The sequence below is a fragment of the Thermobia domestica genome, chromosome 11, assembly GCF_964235325.1.
Source record: "Thermobia domestica chromosome 11, izTheDome1.hap1.1, whole genome shotgun sequence".
Classification (NCBI taxonomy): Eukaryota; Metazoa; Arthropoda; class Insecta; order Zygentoma; family Lepismatidae; genus Thermobia; species Thermobia domestica.
The window spans coordinates 79,235,772-79,251,898 of record NC_137464.1 but is presented as its reverse complement, the minus strand read 5'-3'; the positions used below and the strand labels follow the sequence as shown (position 1 = coordinate 79,251,898).

General features: G+C 36.8%; 2 protein-coding genes across 2 annotated transcripts in view; one reads left to right on the top strand and one right to left on the bottom strand.

The window, feature by feature from the left end:
- Nucleotides 1-12,289, bottom strand: part of LOC145664209 (cyclin-A2-like) — a 246,270-nt gene extending 233,981 nt beyond the window's left edge. Inside the window, exon 1 of the mRNA XM_081730658.1 lies at nt 12,265-12,289. The gene's annotated coding sequence lies outside the window, so the exon portion shown is untranslated. The remainder of the gene's footprint in view (nt 1-12,264) is intronic.
- Adss (adenylosuccinate synthetase) overlaps nt 1-16,127 on the top strand; it is a 111,841-nt gene that overhangs the window by 78,824 nt on the left and 16,890 nt on the right. Inside the window, exons 7-8 of the mRNA XM_081730654.1 lie at nt 1,582-1,706; nt 15,599-15,725. Coding sequence (XP_081586780.1) covers nt 1,582-1,706; nt 15,599-15,725 — 252 coding nt within the window. The remainder of the gene's footprint in view (nt 1-1,581; nt 1,707-15,598; nt 15,726-16,127) is intronic.

The following is a 16,127-nucleotide window of genomic DNA, read 5'->3' as shown; positions in this document are numbered from 1 at the left end:
TTTAACGGAAAAGAGTGACAATGCTACTAGCCCAGCTGAAACTAGTGTGTTGAACAAGTACATAAAGATCAAATGACGAAAGCTGAAATAATTCAGACCTCAAATAAGATTACAACTGATTCATCTGCCAGAAGTCAAGCTAGTGCTGTCGAATTGTTACTTATAATGTTTCCTGATTGTGAAATTGCTTTTAAAAAATTCAATTAGGCAAAAACAAAACTTTTGTTACCCCTTTTGGATTGGGTCCGGCAGACATTACTTTATGATCCACGCTAATGTAACTACTTGACAATGTCTCTAGATGAAAGCCTAAAGAGTATCTCTCAGATGAACGTAATTGCTCGTTTCTGAGCAGTGAAAATAAATAAATAAAATGTCGATGCGACATTTAAGGTAGTATTCCTTGATCATTTCTGCGCAGGATTTGTTAAATACATTTTGAACACGTTTTCAAGGAAGCGTCTGATTATTCTAAGTTAATTCACGTTTCTCTTGATAGCCCTAATGTTAATTTGAAAGTTCTCAGCGATTTGAAGACCTTTGTATAGAGAATATGGTGATAGTCCACAGCTCTGAAACGGAATATGTTTGTTAATATTGTTGTTGAAGCTTCAACACTACGGTCACCATAGCTCATAGCTGGTTGGAAAATAACTGAGTTCTTGAAAACACTGTAGTATTTATTCAAGGAATTTCCATCCAGAAGGGTAGACGTCATTACAGCCTCAGGAACACAGGCGTTTCCTCTTACGTTCTGTTCCACTAGGTAGATGGAAAATTAGAGTGTGAGTGATCAATAGTACAATTCTTATTATTCCTGCCTTAAATATTTGTCGATACAGAGAAAAGAAAATCATCTGAAACATCAAACTTTAGACCTACAACTTTTACCTGCAAGATTAATTCCTTTATATCTCGATCTGTAGAGCTATAACTCCTCGTAAAATACAAGATAAACAGTTTACTCCTTCCTTTCGACCACTACTATTCCCATTCAAAAAGGAAATGCAGTAACATGTAATCATATAAATTAATATGTGCATAGAGTTTAGTAATTTTAGAGTCCCTCATGTTAAAATTAAAAAAAAAAAAAAAAAAAAAAAAAAAACTACTACTACTAATGCATATGAATCATACGGCAATTAATGGTGAAAGTTCTGCTTGCTTTTGATAATTACTACAATTGGTCTTCTGGTAGGGGTTATTAAGAACAGCCACTTTTCTTCGGGAAAAAAAAAATGGAAAATAATATAAATAGACCTGGGAAAACCTCGAATTTAAAAACAAACATTTAGTAGACACCCTATACAAGTTTTATCATATTTAGGTATGTCTTAAAGCAAGACCTAAAATCGCAATACCGCAAAGAAATAGTATTAAACTGGTATGTTATGCTAACAAGTCTGTAACGTTGCTTCAGTCAGATTTGCTTCTTTACATAGTCATTCGTATTGTGAATAGATTGCGAAACTGGCCCAAAGCAGAGGGTATTTTTTTTCCTCTCATACCAAGTAGTTACAAAAATGTTTGTTTATTTTTTGTTTCATGGCAATGTAATTTAATATGAGTATTTTGTTTCAGGATATAGGTGATCTGCTGCAAAGTAGAGGCCATGAAATTGGTGTAACGACGAAAAGGAAAAGACGTTGTGGATGGTTAGACATTCCTTTACTTCAGTATACGTCGATGGTCAATGGATATACTGCGTAAGTTCAGTTGTTGTGTAATGTCGAAACGTTATCATCTGAATACAGTAAAAACTACTAGACATTTAAATCCCTGTTTTTAAGAAGTATAAATAGAGTTCTGAATTGACAATTAAATGAGGCAAATAATAGGAACGGAGCTTTGCATTAAAGTCGCATCTGTGCCCTCCCCGTTGATCTAATTGATAGCGAGCGCTCCTTGAGTACACACGGTTCCTTGTTCGATTCCCAGTGCGAGCGCATTAAATGCATTACGATGATTTCCTCGTCTCATATAACCTCGTTACTGAAAAAGGACGCTGAACTTCAACAAATAAACATATAAGTATTGGACAAGATAATGGAAAAATGTACAAGTAAGTTCGTGTATTAATACGGTGTTGATCCACCTTTAGCACGCAGTACAGTTTTAGACGGAACAGACCGATATAGGTTGTGAATAGTGGTGGATCAAGTCATTCTTGCAGTACAGCTCTACTTTGTCAGCTTAGAGACAAAGTGAAAACTGAGGCCGAAACAGCCCGTAGAGGCTCGATGACATTCAGGGCTGGGGACTATACGGACCAGGGAAGATGTTGAACCTCATCAGCATGCAAGAGCGCCGATCCTGTGGGGTCCTCAGTACTTATGGGCCCCCCATGCATTTTTAGGGATATATATTTCTTATGAATATACAATATTTGGCATAATTTGAATTCAATTTGTCTTAAAATCCTCATAATATGCCTTCTTAGACCTTTGTCTGAAATCAAACACACATCTGAATGCTCCCCCATAGTTACAGGAGAAATCGGCGTTCTTGTCAGCATGATTTTGAAACCACTCTTGAACAGGGCTAACAGTGTAAATTGGGCATCATCCTGGAATATGGCATTCTTACCACCTGGAAATAGTTTGTACCTTGCACAGAAAACTCCATCAGATCAGACATACTAGTTACTCACAACACCTGTACAATGCCCACAAGCGCACTTCCTCATTCGACTAGTAATGCACAGTCCATACTACCTGCAAGGAACAAGAGATTACGCAGTGGTCAGTGTTAACAGGCACAGGAAAATAAGTCGTAGTTTTGACAAGAGTTTCCATTATTTCGTCCAATATCTACTGTAGTGTAGGATGTATGAAAGTTAGATTTGAATATACCTGATGCAGAAGTGAATAATTGATAGAAAATAGCGACGAATTTCGTTGCTTTCATTGATATAGAATACTTACGTAGACTACTGACGCACTGAATAAACTGACTTTTTTTCTTTCTTTCTTTCTTTCTTTCTTTCTTTCTTTCTTTATTTCTTTCTTTCTTTATTTCTTTCTTTCTTTATTTCTTTCTTTATTTATTTATTTCTTTATTTATTTATTTATTTCTTTCTTTATTTATTTATTTCTTTCTTTATTTATTTCTGTAGTTAATTAGTTAATTAGATAGATAGATAGTTAGATAGATTTATTTATTTTATTTTGTATTGAAGCTGTTCGGAAATAAAAAGAGGCTTAGTGAGGAACAGTAAAGACATCCAAATAGCATTCCATGGCATATGTCAAATGTTCGTGACGAAGTTCATCGAAACCTTTAACACTGCAGCATATGTTAAGTGTATGTATGCGTAAAACTTAAAATAATCTGGCGTAATTAATCATATTATGCTCATTCAGGTTCATTATTTTTCCAACTCACCCTCCCCCCCCCCCCCCTCACACACACACACCTTTTAGTCATTTTTCGTAATGTTCGCGAATGCTGCGTACGGTATAGTGCTTTCTACAGTACATTGGATGAGTCTCTCTTTCCCGTGATTGTAGCTGTAACAGATGTCTTAGTTTCATTGACAATTGCTTTTACCTTTGTTATATTTATTTATATTCCTCATAATGTCATGCTAATTTTCAAGTCAATTTTGTTTTCGATTTAGATTGCGAAGATTCCAAGAGCAAATGTCACTTGCAAAGCGAGTGCATGTATCCTTTTTACTTCCTACACAAATAACATGTTATTAAATCAAATCTTTCTTTATGGCCTTTTTCAAAAATACATTGAACAGAGTTGTTAAAGGATCTCTTATCCAATTCAATTTCTCCCTACCATGTTTCCTTCTATGTTAACTCTTACTCGTTGCTTAATATAAAAGTTTGACTCATTTCATCGCAGCCTTTTTTAAGTCAACAAATATTACATTTCCTTCTTCTTACTCTAAAACGTTTTCACTGATCACTTGGAACAAGCGAATTACATATCTGATGCTTTTCCCCTTCCTACATCCGAATTCTTCCTTAGCTACTCCATATTGTTCTGTTGTGTACTCTTGTTTGATGTTCGTATCAGAATTTATTACATATGAGAGACTAATAATTAATGAAGGTTATTTTTCTTGAACTGGCAACACGGTGCAGATGCAAAGGATACTGTAACTCAGAGCTCTCACCTCTGGGTCAAGGCATTTAAAGATGGTCATGAAGAAATCGCCAAGCAAAACGGCGGAGGGCTTCTGCGTACAGCGAGAACCATATAATATGAATGATGTACTACCGCTTTCCTGCAACATAACTGTCAATAGACATGAGAAGAATTAAGAATAGTGTTAAAAATTTTTCCGTCAGCTGTGTATCAGATGCTAATGAAGGACTTGGGCATGCGTGAAGTATCGACGAAAAGGGTACTGTACTATCTGAAAACTTAAGTACTCGCGCGGGATGTACACAGATCCCTAAACAGGTAGATGTTGTGTTGCTAGCCAGAAGTCCTGATGAAAAAAATATAACAAAATGTCTCAAAACGAGTGTTGTAGCAGGGGCGTCGGTAGGATGTGCCGAGCGTCCGGCCTCTGCTACAGGTAACTCTTCGAAGTAGGGATTCGAGTAATTTTCTTTGAAATGACTGAAAAAGCAATTGTCCTCTGCTACTACTAGTTTATTGAAGTCTAAATTACGACAGTTCTCCCAGGGAATACGAATAGAGTAAATTAGGAAAGTTGTTCAATAGTTACATTTCTTATAAAGGTCCCAAAGCGGGCTGCGAACACATCTTGGATTTGAAGTGGCAATGGAGAGGACGAAACTTGTTCAGTTCAAAAGAGTTAGAATTAAAAAAGTGAACAATACAACCTGAGTAATGCTGGCAGCTGGTATTGATTCTGAAGATTGACAGTGGAGGCGGCGGCGGCAACGGCGACGGCGGCCCCAACTAGTGGAATCCTTAGCTGATTACTAGAGACTGACCCAATATAAAAGGTGTAGTGCGTTTATATAGGGGGTTAGGGTTGCCAAGATGTGACGTAGGCCGCTTTGAGTGCACATCCTTGACTTATACAAGTTTTTGTAATTGTCCTAGTTCCTTCTCTGCTTCGCAATTACTGAAGTTATCTTGAACTTTGAAGCTGTCATGCGATTTGGGTTGGATGCTAACGTGGTTCCTTTTGATGGAAATTTACATGTTCCCTTTATGATAACTTATAGTTACATTAATTGATAGTTCAGTGGATAAGCAATCCAGCGCATGACAGACATGTGATTGGCAAATGTATCAGTAATGCCAAAATGATGAAACGCATGAAATAAGAATAAGGAAGGTTGAGGGCCTTGAAGGGGACCAAGCAAGAAGAGAAAAAAAAGAGAAGAAAGAAAAAAAAGAAAGAAGGGGTAAGACCCAGGTGTCTACAACACCTCCCTCCTAAAAAAGAGAGGGGGAGCGATCCATCACTCCAGTAATAGAAAAGCGAAAGAAGAAACTAGTCCATGATGCAAAGCTGAAGATAAGAGGGCACCTACAGGTGATGCTGCCCATACGATGTTCATACAAACACACAAAAAATATTTAAGTGATTAAGCGTGGTCACTATTACCAGGTTATTGTAATTTGAATTGGAGAGAAGTGGATCATTATAACCAAGTATTGTAGTATATATAACAAATTGTACAGAGTTAACGACTTTTCAGGGTCGGTCCACGTTTTTTTGTCTTAACAGAAGGCAACTCCTCTAGTTCATGTAAGCTAGTTTGACTATGTGTTAGTTCAGACATTTTTACCGAGGCCAGATCATAACTTGCCTTACTAGAACGAATTTTATTAATAATAGTCGGTTTGAAGCAAATTGATTTCATACAGTTATCATCCGTACAAGTTTTCGAAATCCATTTAAGACATTGGCTTCTTTTACAACAATATAACAATACCAATAAAAGTATAATAATTGCACCAATATATGCATAAATTGATAATTGTGAAATGCGTTTGGAATGATATAGTTTCCACTCTTGTTCAGTTATTGCATTATCTATATCATCGATTTTATGCGAAGCTAATTTAAGATCATCTAGATTGTTTATTACATGCTTTAATGGAATATTTAAAGAGATTTCATCAATGGAGAATGTTTCACCATGTATTTCGCAACAGTCAAATGAAATATTTAATTTGGGAATAAGATTTTTGTTTGTTGCATTTACCTGATAAGTGCTATGAGATTGTATCAATGTTCGTAATCCATATCCTTTGCAATTTGGATTAAGAGTAATTTTACCTATACCTGTAATAATGAGATCATAAGGTTCCTGATGTGAACAAAGTATGGTTAATTTTTCTGGTTGTGGCGCTACAAACAGCCATTGATTATTCTTTAATTGAGTCCATAAGGTTTGTTCTAACACCGCAATGCGGCGATTACAATCCGATGGTATATCTCTTACATACTGTAATAATTTAATTTCACATTCATCATGAACGTGTGTTGATAAAATAGGAAATGTTTGTTTACATATGTACCATTCACTATTTAATTGTTTACAAGAGGTAAAACTACTCACATCTAATTTAGCATAATATTGTTTTGTTATATCAACAATTAGAAATTTCTTTTCTGGTTGAATAAAAAGAAATCGAGAAGTTGAATTTGTAATCTTAATCGGAAGAGGTAACAATTTATAAGTATCAAATTTTAAATGTTCTACAAGTGGTAAGCTTATTACATATCCTAGGACATTATTATATATAAATACATTCAATGTCATTACCTTTTGAAGTAAATACCCATATGAAATTGTAGGAGCAAAGGGGAGCGTAAGACCTTGAGGAAGACTGGGTGCGGATGCCTGGAAATGGGCGAATACCTGTCCAGGACTAATAATATGAGGCTGAAGAATACCCTTCTGCGCATTTATTATAGCCTGGAGTATCATTTCATAATCTTGTCTAAGGTCTCTTAAAAGTTTATCGATCTTTTGGATATTTTCGTTTAAAAGCACACGCATCTCCAATGTGAGATAGGCATGAGTGATTCGTTTATCCCGTTTATTTAACTCATCAATGAGGTAGTGAATTGATTGGTTCAATTGTTTTTCATTTTCTTCTACTACCGAAATAGTCCCATTGATAGTTTGTAATGTACTCTTAACTACTAACATTTGTCCTTTAGCTAATTTTAAAAAATCTATTTGTTCTTGTTCCAGCTTGTTTATTTGACTAGTGTAGTATTCGGCATCCTCTGCATCCAGTGTTCCGAACAGGGTCTTGCTTAATGTTCCAATAAAATTGAAAAAGCCTCGCTTTGTACGCTCTGTTGTTTTAGCTTCGGTTATTTGCCTAATTAACATTTGTGATTCACGAATGAATTTTAATTTTTGATTTATCCCATTTTCTAAAGTAGTGGTACAACTAGTTTTGTTGTTTCTTACCAATTTATGTTGACATAAATATTGAGTAGATTGAATATATTGAAAAACCTTTTGGAAATTTAAATCTAACCGAGATATATTTACATAGGTTACAAGTTTCCATTCAGTGTTGTAAAGTTGGGTTAATCCTTGGTATTCGTATTACAAGCCAGGACTGTCTTGGAAACGCTCCATTCTCGCTTGAATCGCAATTGTCACAGGTGTGACGAGACCCATACTTAAGAATATCAACAAGAACATACTGACAATCTGTAAATAAACAAAAAATACCATATTCTAGAAGGTCGTTACAGTCTAGTGTCGATATACTGTCTAGTAGTAATGTTTCAGTCTATTTGCATGAACCTTAAGGGTAGTATTGCGTTTGGTCTGTATTATGCAGTTAACTCCGTCCATTCTAATTAATTTGTAAGGGCCTATCCAATAGGAGGATAATTTACTCGATCGTCCACGTCGAACCGTGTCGTCATAAAGTAATACTAAATCTCCAGGTGCAAACAAGGGTTTAGTAACTGTTTTGTCGTAATGCTCCTTACTTTTCTCTTTAAATTGTCTTAGGTTACGTCTAGCTATGTCATACATTGTCTGCATTTTGTCTTTCAGAACCTTAACGTAATCGTCGTAATTGTAATTTTGTTCTATCGGTTTTTGCTGTAGAACACCGGGAATAGAAGGAGGTCTTCCGAACAACAGTTCGTGAGGGGGAAAACGTAGTGGTTGTATGCGGAGATGTATTTAATGCAAATACTGCGTATGGTAGCCAAGTGTCCCAATCTGTCTGTGTCTCAGAGACATAATGCCGAAGTATGGCAACTAAGCTCTGATGCATTTTTTCTATTGATCCATGGGATTGAGGATGATACGCTGTGGAATATATTCTTTCTATGCGTAAGAGTTTACAAACCCTTCGGAATAGATCACTAATAAAACTACTTCCTCTGTCCGTAAATAACACGGAAGGTATGCCGTAACGTAATACAATATTTTCTACAAATGTTCTACTGATAGTATCAGCATCCTGCTGTGCTATGGGTATCGCTACTATAAATTTCGTAAGGTCATCCTGAAAGGTTAGTACGTATTTATTTTGATTGTGTGTAGGGGTAAGGGGCCCTACTATATCCATGAGACACTTGTCAAAGGGTTTGAGTGGAGTGTCAGTTACTACTAAAGGCATTTTTGTTTTATTATGTGTTACTTTGTTTTTCTGACATAATTCACATTTTTTGATGTATTGTTCTACATCGGTTCGTAAGGTAGGCCACTCATTTAGCGAATAGTTATTTAGTAGTAAGTGTTGTTTAATTTTACGTAAGGTACGATCTCGTCCTTGATGTCCTGCAATTGGGATGCTATGAAATTCCTTCAAAATTTGTAATTTAAGTTGTTCCGTCAAGGTCTCTGTCTCTGGTTCATTAGTTTCATCTACGTTTAATTGTTGTACTGTGTAAGCTCGGCTGAGCGCGTCTGCCGGCAGGTTTTGCTTTCCAGGGCGGTATTTAATTTCATAGTCAAATTCCTCAAGTTTAAGTCTCCATTTCAATAATCTCGAACTGGGATCTTTGACATTGAAGATCCAAGAGAGAGGTTTATGATCACTAAAGATTGTAAATTTTCTACCTAAGATATATGGCCGAAAGGTTCTACAAGCCCAAACTATAGCCAAGCATTCTTTTTCTGTTGTACTGTACCTACGTTCTGCTGAATTTAAAACTCGCGATGCATATGCAATAGGATATTCTTGTCCGGGTTCGCCCTGCGCAAGGGTAGCTCCAAGGGCTACTGAACTTGCATCGGTACTCAAAAAAAATGGTTTAGTGAAATCAGGATATCTAAGAACCGGATATGACGTAAGCTTTTGTTTAAGTGTTTCAAAAGCTTGTTGTTCGGATTCGTTCCATTTGAAAGCTTTTCCTTTTCTGGTTAATTCATGTAAGGGTTTGGCTATGTGACTAAAATTTTCTATATAACGATGGTAAAAGGTACATAAACCAAGGAAACGCTGAACTTGTTTTGTTGTTTTTGGTACTGGATACTCTGTAATTTTCTCAATTAATCGTGGATCGGGTCGTACGCCTTTTTCTGATAAGATATGGCCTAAATATACTACTTCGGATTTCGAAAATTCGGATTTAGAGGGTTGAATTTTGAGGTTATGTTCTCTTAATCTATCAAATACCTCTCTAAGTCGCGACAGGTGGGAGAAAAGGTCATGAGAATGTACTATAATATCATCTAAATAAACATAACATTTCAGGCCCTGCAGGCCCGCCAACACCGTATTGGTAAGTCTGGAAGGTTGAAGGTCCACCCTTTAGTCCAAATATCATACGTCTAAATTCGTAATGATTGTCAGCCGTGGTAAACGCAGTTTTGGGTCTGTCTTCTTCACGCAAATTTACTTGTAGATAGCCTTGGGCTAGGTCAATTGTGGAGAAATATTTTGCGTTCCCTACCTGTTCTAATATCTCTACGATATTAGGAAGAGGGTAGCTGTCCCCCACCGTAATGGCGTTCAACTTGCGGAGGTCCGCCACCACCCTAAAACGGGGTTTACCACTTGCGTCTAGTTTTTTGGGAATGACCAATAAGGGGAAATTCCAAGGGCTTCGACTTGGTTGAATAATGTCCTGATCCAAAAGTTCTTTTATCTGTTTTCTAATTTCTTCCTTATGTACTTCGGGTAACCTATAGTTTTTTTGTGTTATTACCGTGTGTTCATGCTCTGGTAATAACCGAATTGCGTGTTCAATGGTGGGAGTAGTAGTAAGCTTATCGCCAGGTAAGAAGAAAATATCAGTATACTTTTCCAATAAGTGTATTAATGATTCTTTTTCAGCTGCGCTCAAATGATCTAGTCTTAATTCTTGTTTTAAAATTTGTTTTCTATTTTGGGTTGCTACGTTTGTTTTTTGCGAATTTACAAAATGTTGATTTAGTGTATGAATAGTAGAAGCTAATTCACTAATAGGTTCTAATTGTATAGGCTCAAGTTCTATTGTTATATCTTTCTCATCAGTATTTAGCAAACAGGCCACAAACTTGTTGTCTGTTGCATGAGTAAGAGCTTCTCCTAAGTACAGATTAGTAGTTAATATCTTTTTTGGAATTATGCAGGTACCTTGGCTTGAAGTGGGCAAAACTGCAAGATATTCACTTCTGGCTGGTACCGTTAATTTTACCTTTGTACTACTTAGAGGTTGTTCGTGTTTTAAATAGGATATACTGCAACCATTATTTGCGAAAAAATCCATACCTAATATTCCTACACAAGGTGGAGTGATATTAAGTTGATCTGATATAATATGAAATTTATGGTTAAAATCTTGTGAATCTAGGTGCAGCGTAAGGGTGAGACAACCTAAAGTGTTGTGAACTGTTCCGTCTAACCCTTGGATATTGGTCACTCGATTTTGTTTAGCTAACTCTAGTAAGTCGGAAGGCAGGGCTTGTGCTTTGAGGAGGGAAATTTGGGCTCCTGTATCCGGTAAAAGGGCTACTACTGTGCCTAGCTCCTTAATATAGATTTCTAAATAATTTTGTATGTTCTTGTTCATCTTACCCAAGTCTGAGTCCCAGGAGTGATCTTGAAATTTTGTGCAACCTTTACACGTTGTGGGACCAAGCGGTTGCATCTCTGGTTCCACAGTTAAATGTTTTCCTGATTTGTACTTGCGTCCACTCTAGAGGTTATATGTAAATTTCCTATGTCCGGACAAAAACTGGGATGCACACTGCAGCCAGGTGCACTCTGGCTGGCATTGTTGCACTGAATGTGCGGTATTGCGGCGTTACGATTCCTATGAGTGCACTGTGCGCATACACAAGTACTATGCATATGTGCGTTGCAACGCGGACATGAGCATCGCTCTTGCCCTATTTTTAAGTTCGACGGCTGGTTGCCTGTCCGTGGAACTCCTGAAGGGTTGCGCCTACCCTTTTTGCTAGGTTTATTCCCTTTAAACGCTTCCGCGGAAACAGCTTTAATTTGGGCCGGCTTCTTTTTAAAAAAGCAGGTTTGCGCCAAATGCCCTCTTCTATTGCAATTAGTACAGACTATAGTGGAAGGTGGCTTGGAAGAAGAAGGTTTTCTCTTTAAATTTGAAGATCGAACTGAGGCCTCTCTATGTTTTTCTCTTTGGGACAGAAGGTTGCTTTCCTCTTCCAAGGCAATTTCCACTGCCTTACCCAAATTTGTTTGGTCATTACTCTTACTTCTAACTATAGTTTGAATACGCTCGTTTGCTAAACCCTGTATAAAACTTGCTTTAGCTAAGTGCTCAATAAGGGATATGGCTCCTACTAATTCTTCGTCAGAACACACGCGACTAGCGCTTTCCTTTAGTTCTGATTGAAGGGTGTCAACTCGTGACCCCCAGGCAGCAGTGCCTTCATTTGGGCCTTGTCGAGCATTAAAAAGCTGACAGGCATGAAAATCAAGAGTCCTCCTAACTGAATAATTTTCTTCTAGGATGCGTTTCACGTCAGTCCATGTCTCAGCGGTTGCTCTAACTAAAATCTTGGCCTTAGCGTCGCCCGTTATACGCGCTTTTATAAATTTCAAAAGTTTTGTATGCTGATTAGGGGCTACTAAGGAAAAAGCGGCATCTACATTTTCAAGAAATTCCTTTAGTTTCTTTTTATCACCTGAAAATGCCTCAGGAATCAATTTAAGAGCTTCCGAAATTGTACAATACTGATCTATTTCATTGTCTGAATCACTAGCGTCTGACATTTTTAATTAAAAGATCACAAATATACACACCAAAATTTATGCAATGAAATTTCAGGCGAGGATCGCCACGCGGATATATAATTCACTAAAATTACACCACTGTATTAATTTACTTATATTAAACAAAATTGCATGCAAGAAATGTTTGTTACTTACAGCTAAAACAAGATCCACTCCTCTCCGTGAGAATCTAAACTAACTATAAAATAATTTTCTAAAAATTAATTTGCCAAGAATTAATTTATCTTTAATTGCCAGATCACAAAAGTCAAAGGTGAACTAGCTTGACCTTTGCCGATAAGTTGGCGAGAATTCAATGATAAAAGAAAAAAATAAGTGTGACTCTTATCTAGTGTTCGCACTTTGAGATTGACCTTTTGCTTCTTGTTTATTATCTTCTCACACTATAACATATGATGAAATGCGGACGTTGCCAAAGGAGATAAATTTTATATATTTTGTATCACTTGAATTTAACTGAATATTAAATCACTGAATATTTTTGCCTTTTTCAGAGAGACACTTTTTCTTTTTAAAAAAAGAAATAAACACTGAAATTTTTTCACCACACTTAACACTGACTTGCTTCAAGGGATCTTCTAATAGAGAATTAAATATGCCACACACATATATATATATAGGGTGTTCGCAAAATTAGAATAGAGATCTAATGTTTCTTCCAGTGCCGGTAGATTTTAGAATAGTATGTCACTGCAAGCTTACTGGTTCAGTCTAATCAACAAGTTCAATAAATTACAACACTTAGATGGAGGGGGCCGCCCGACCGGACCCGCCTACTTAACACCCCCTAATTTTGCAAGGTTGTATGTTATCCAATTCAGCCAATTCAATAAGAAAATCCCACCGCTGCCACCAGTTTGGTTTGTTGTAGCAGGGGCGTCGGTAGGATGTGCCGAGCGTCCGGCCTCTGCTACAGGTAACTCTTCGAAGTAGGGATTCGAGTAATTTTCTTTGAAATGACTGAAAAAGCAATTGTCCTCTGCTACTACTAGTTTATTGAAGTCTAAATTACGACAGTTCTCCCAGGGAATACGAATAGAGTAAATTAGGAAAGTTGTTCAATAGTTACATTTCTTATAAAGGTCCCAAAGCGGGCTGCGAACACATCTTGGATTTGAAGTGGCAATGGAGAGGACGAAACTTGTTCAGTTCAAAAGAGTTAGAATTAAAAAAGTGAACAATACAACCTGAGTAATGCTGGCAGCTGGTATTGATTCTGAAGATTGACAGTGGAGGCGGCGGCGGCAACGGCGACGGCGGCCCCAACTAGTGGAATCCTTAGCTGATTACTAGAGACTGACCCAATATAAAAGGTGTAGTGCGTTTATATAGGGGGTTAGGGTTGCCAAGATGTGACGTAGGCCGCTTTGAGTGCACATCCTTGACTTATACAAGTTTTTGTAATTGTCCTAGTTCCTTCTCTGCTTCGCAATTACTGAAGTTATCTTGAACTTTGAAGCTGTCATGCGATTTGGGTTGGATGCTAACGTGGTTCCTTTTGATGGAAATTTACATGTTCTCTTTATGATAACTTATAGTTACATTAATTGATAGTTCAGTGGATAAGCAATCCAGCGCATGACAGACATGTGATTGGCAAATGTATCAGTAAATGTATCAGTAATGCCAAAATGATGAAACGCATGAAATAAGAATAAGGAAGGTTGAGGGCCTTGAAGGGGACCAAGCAAGAAGAGAAAAAAAAGAGAAGAAAGAAAAAAAAGAAAGAAGGGGTAAGACCCAGGTGTCTACAACACGAGTACAAAAAGTCTAATTGCAGCAAATACTTTTAAAAACATGTATAGAGTTATGCTACATTGTCTTAATTATTTAAAAAGAAATATTGAAAAAAAAATATCAATTTCGGGGTCAATTGAACCGCCGCGCGAGTACTGCTGTCACAAAAAAGGGCACGAACAATTACAGGTTAACGAAATGCGGAAGTGGCAAAGATAAGATAATGTAAATCTTCACTAGGAACGTTATGAAAAGGTTGAGTATTCCTTAGTCTCAGTATTACATTGATGTAGCGTGAGTTAGATCCCACCAACCTGCATTGCACAGAATCAAACGAATGGCATCATTAGTCTTCACATGTAAAGAAATTGAAGTAAAAGCCCGCAAATGTAAAAGACTGTATGACTGCCAAGCGAACGGTGTTTCACAAGGATGGTGCCTACGACGCTCATTACCTGAAACATCATGCTGTGCTGTTAGTAGAGGGATTACATTTCATGTAACGAAAATAAGTAATTCTTCTCAAAGATAGCACCAGGTGCTAAACGTCATATAATACGTAGAACTGGATGCACTAGGCTCATCAGACACTATCTTCGAACGTTGTCTCCAAATGGTTCATTCAGTGACTTAAAACACTTTACAGATATTTGGAAATATGATACCAGAGCAACCGGAGATTAGTATCCTAGTCAGCCACATTGGTATTTTGAATGTACCAGATATATTACCTCTTGAAGAATGTCGAATGTCTTGTATACATTTCTGCGATCTTGCATTATATCTTTTAGCCAATGGAATCCTTGCTCTCTTAGGAAATAATTTGCAACACAATATTCCTCTTGACTTCCAAACTTTTTTTTTAAAAGAAACAAACTCAATTCATTTATATTTTAAATAAATATTTAGTAGTATTTATATTTATTTGTTACGTTTAGATATTCTCCAACCGGCTTCCTTTGTACTCTAGCAGAAAATTTACCCCATTCACAGTTATAAATAACACTCAAACAAGCCATAAACGGTAGGAGTATGGTGTCGATGGGACGCGTTGTAGCCATTGTTAAACTTATATTAATAGATAAATCGTGCTAATATGTATCAATAATAAGAATAGTTTTAGTAACGTAACAGAACTACTAGAGTAGTTCTTCTAAACTAACTCAACATATTAAAATATAGAACTGTAAATACTAAGCAACATGTTAAGTAATAGTTTTCGGTACAGAAGAGTAAAAAAAGTGCAACATAGCTTTCTTTTCCAGCAGGTCAACCGAAAGACCACCCTCAAGTAAGACCTGTTGAAATCTCTCTCTCATGTAACAAAGAAACATGTGGGTTTTTTCAATGGTGTTCCGCGTCCTTTGTAACCTCCTGAGGATGATATGGTCGCGCTGACTTTGTTTACCTAGTTGCTTTTCTGCTTATTTCACTGAGGGCTCTTCCCAAATAATTTCTCAATGTTATATATATACCTTATTTGCTTTACATCATTTTTCTTTTTAATATTTAAGACTTCGATGATATTATTCACCAAACAATCATATGAGTACGGTACCTTTTATACACAGGTGAATTCTGACAAATTTTCCAGTTCTATCAAGGGAATGCTGGGATAATGCATTTAAATGTAGAATTTCAAAATTAATATCAAAATCTTATCTGGAGCAATTAGTAAATTCATCAGTTAATATGTAGTGTATTGATTGCTTGCTTATGCGCTTCTTTGTAGGATTGCATTGACGAAATTGGATATACTGGAAGTATTTTCTGAAGTAAAAATGGGTGTTGCATATAAGAGGAATGGAAAAGTACTAAACTACTTCCCATCTAGTGAAGCCGAGCTCTCCAGTGTCGAGGTATGTATACTTTAAAAAAAAAATTAAAAAAAATGAATTTTTTTGAGTTTTACGTCCCACGGTTATGCCGGTTAGGCTAAAGGAGACAGTGATTAAGAGTAATGAATGAAATGGTGGAATGAAGAAAGTGGGAGGAAACGGGAGAACCCCGAGAAAACCCACGCACACGGTGTTTGTCCACCACAAAGTTCACTTGGCGGGAGCAGGGTTTGAACCCGAGACCCCTAGCACCAGAGGTGAACGCTCTACCACTGAGCCACCGCGGCCCCTAAATAATCAAGCGTATGTACAATAAGCGTAAATAATTATTCGCGTCTTAATAATATAAATTACAAGTCTTTATCTTGTATTTGTCAGCAGGCACTTAATTACAAATTTAGAACTGTAGCAAAGTTAATTGTA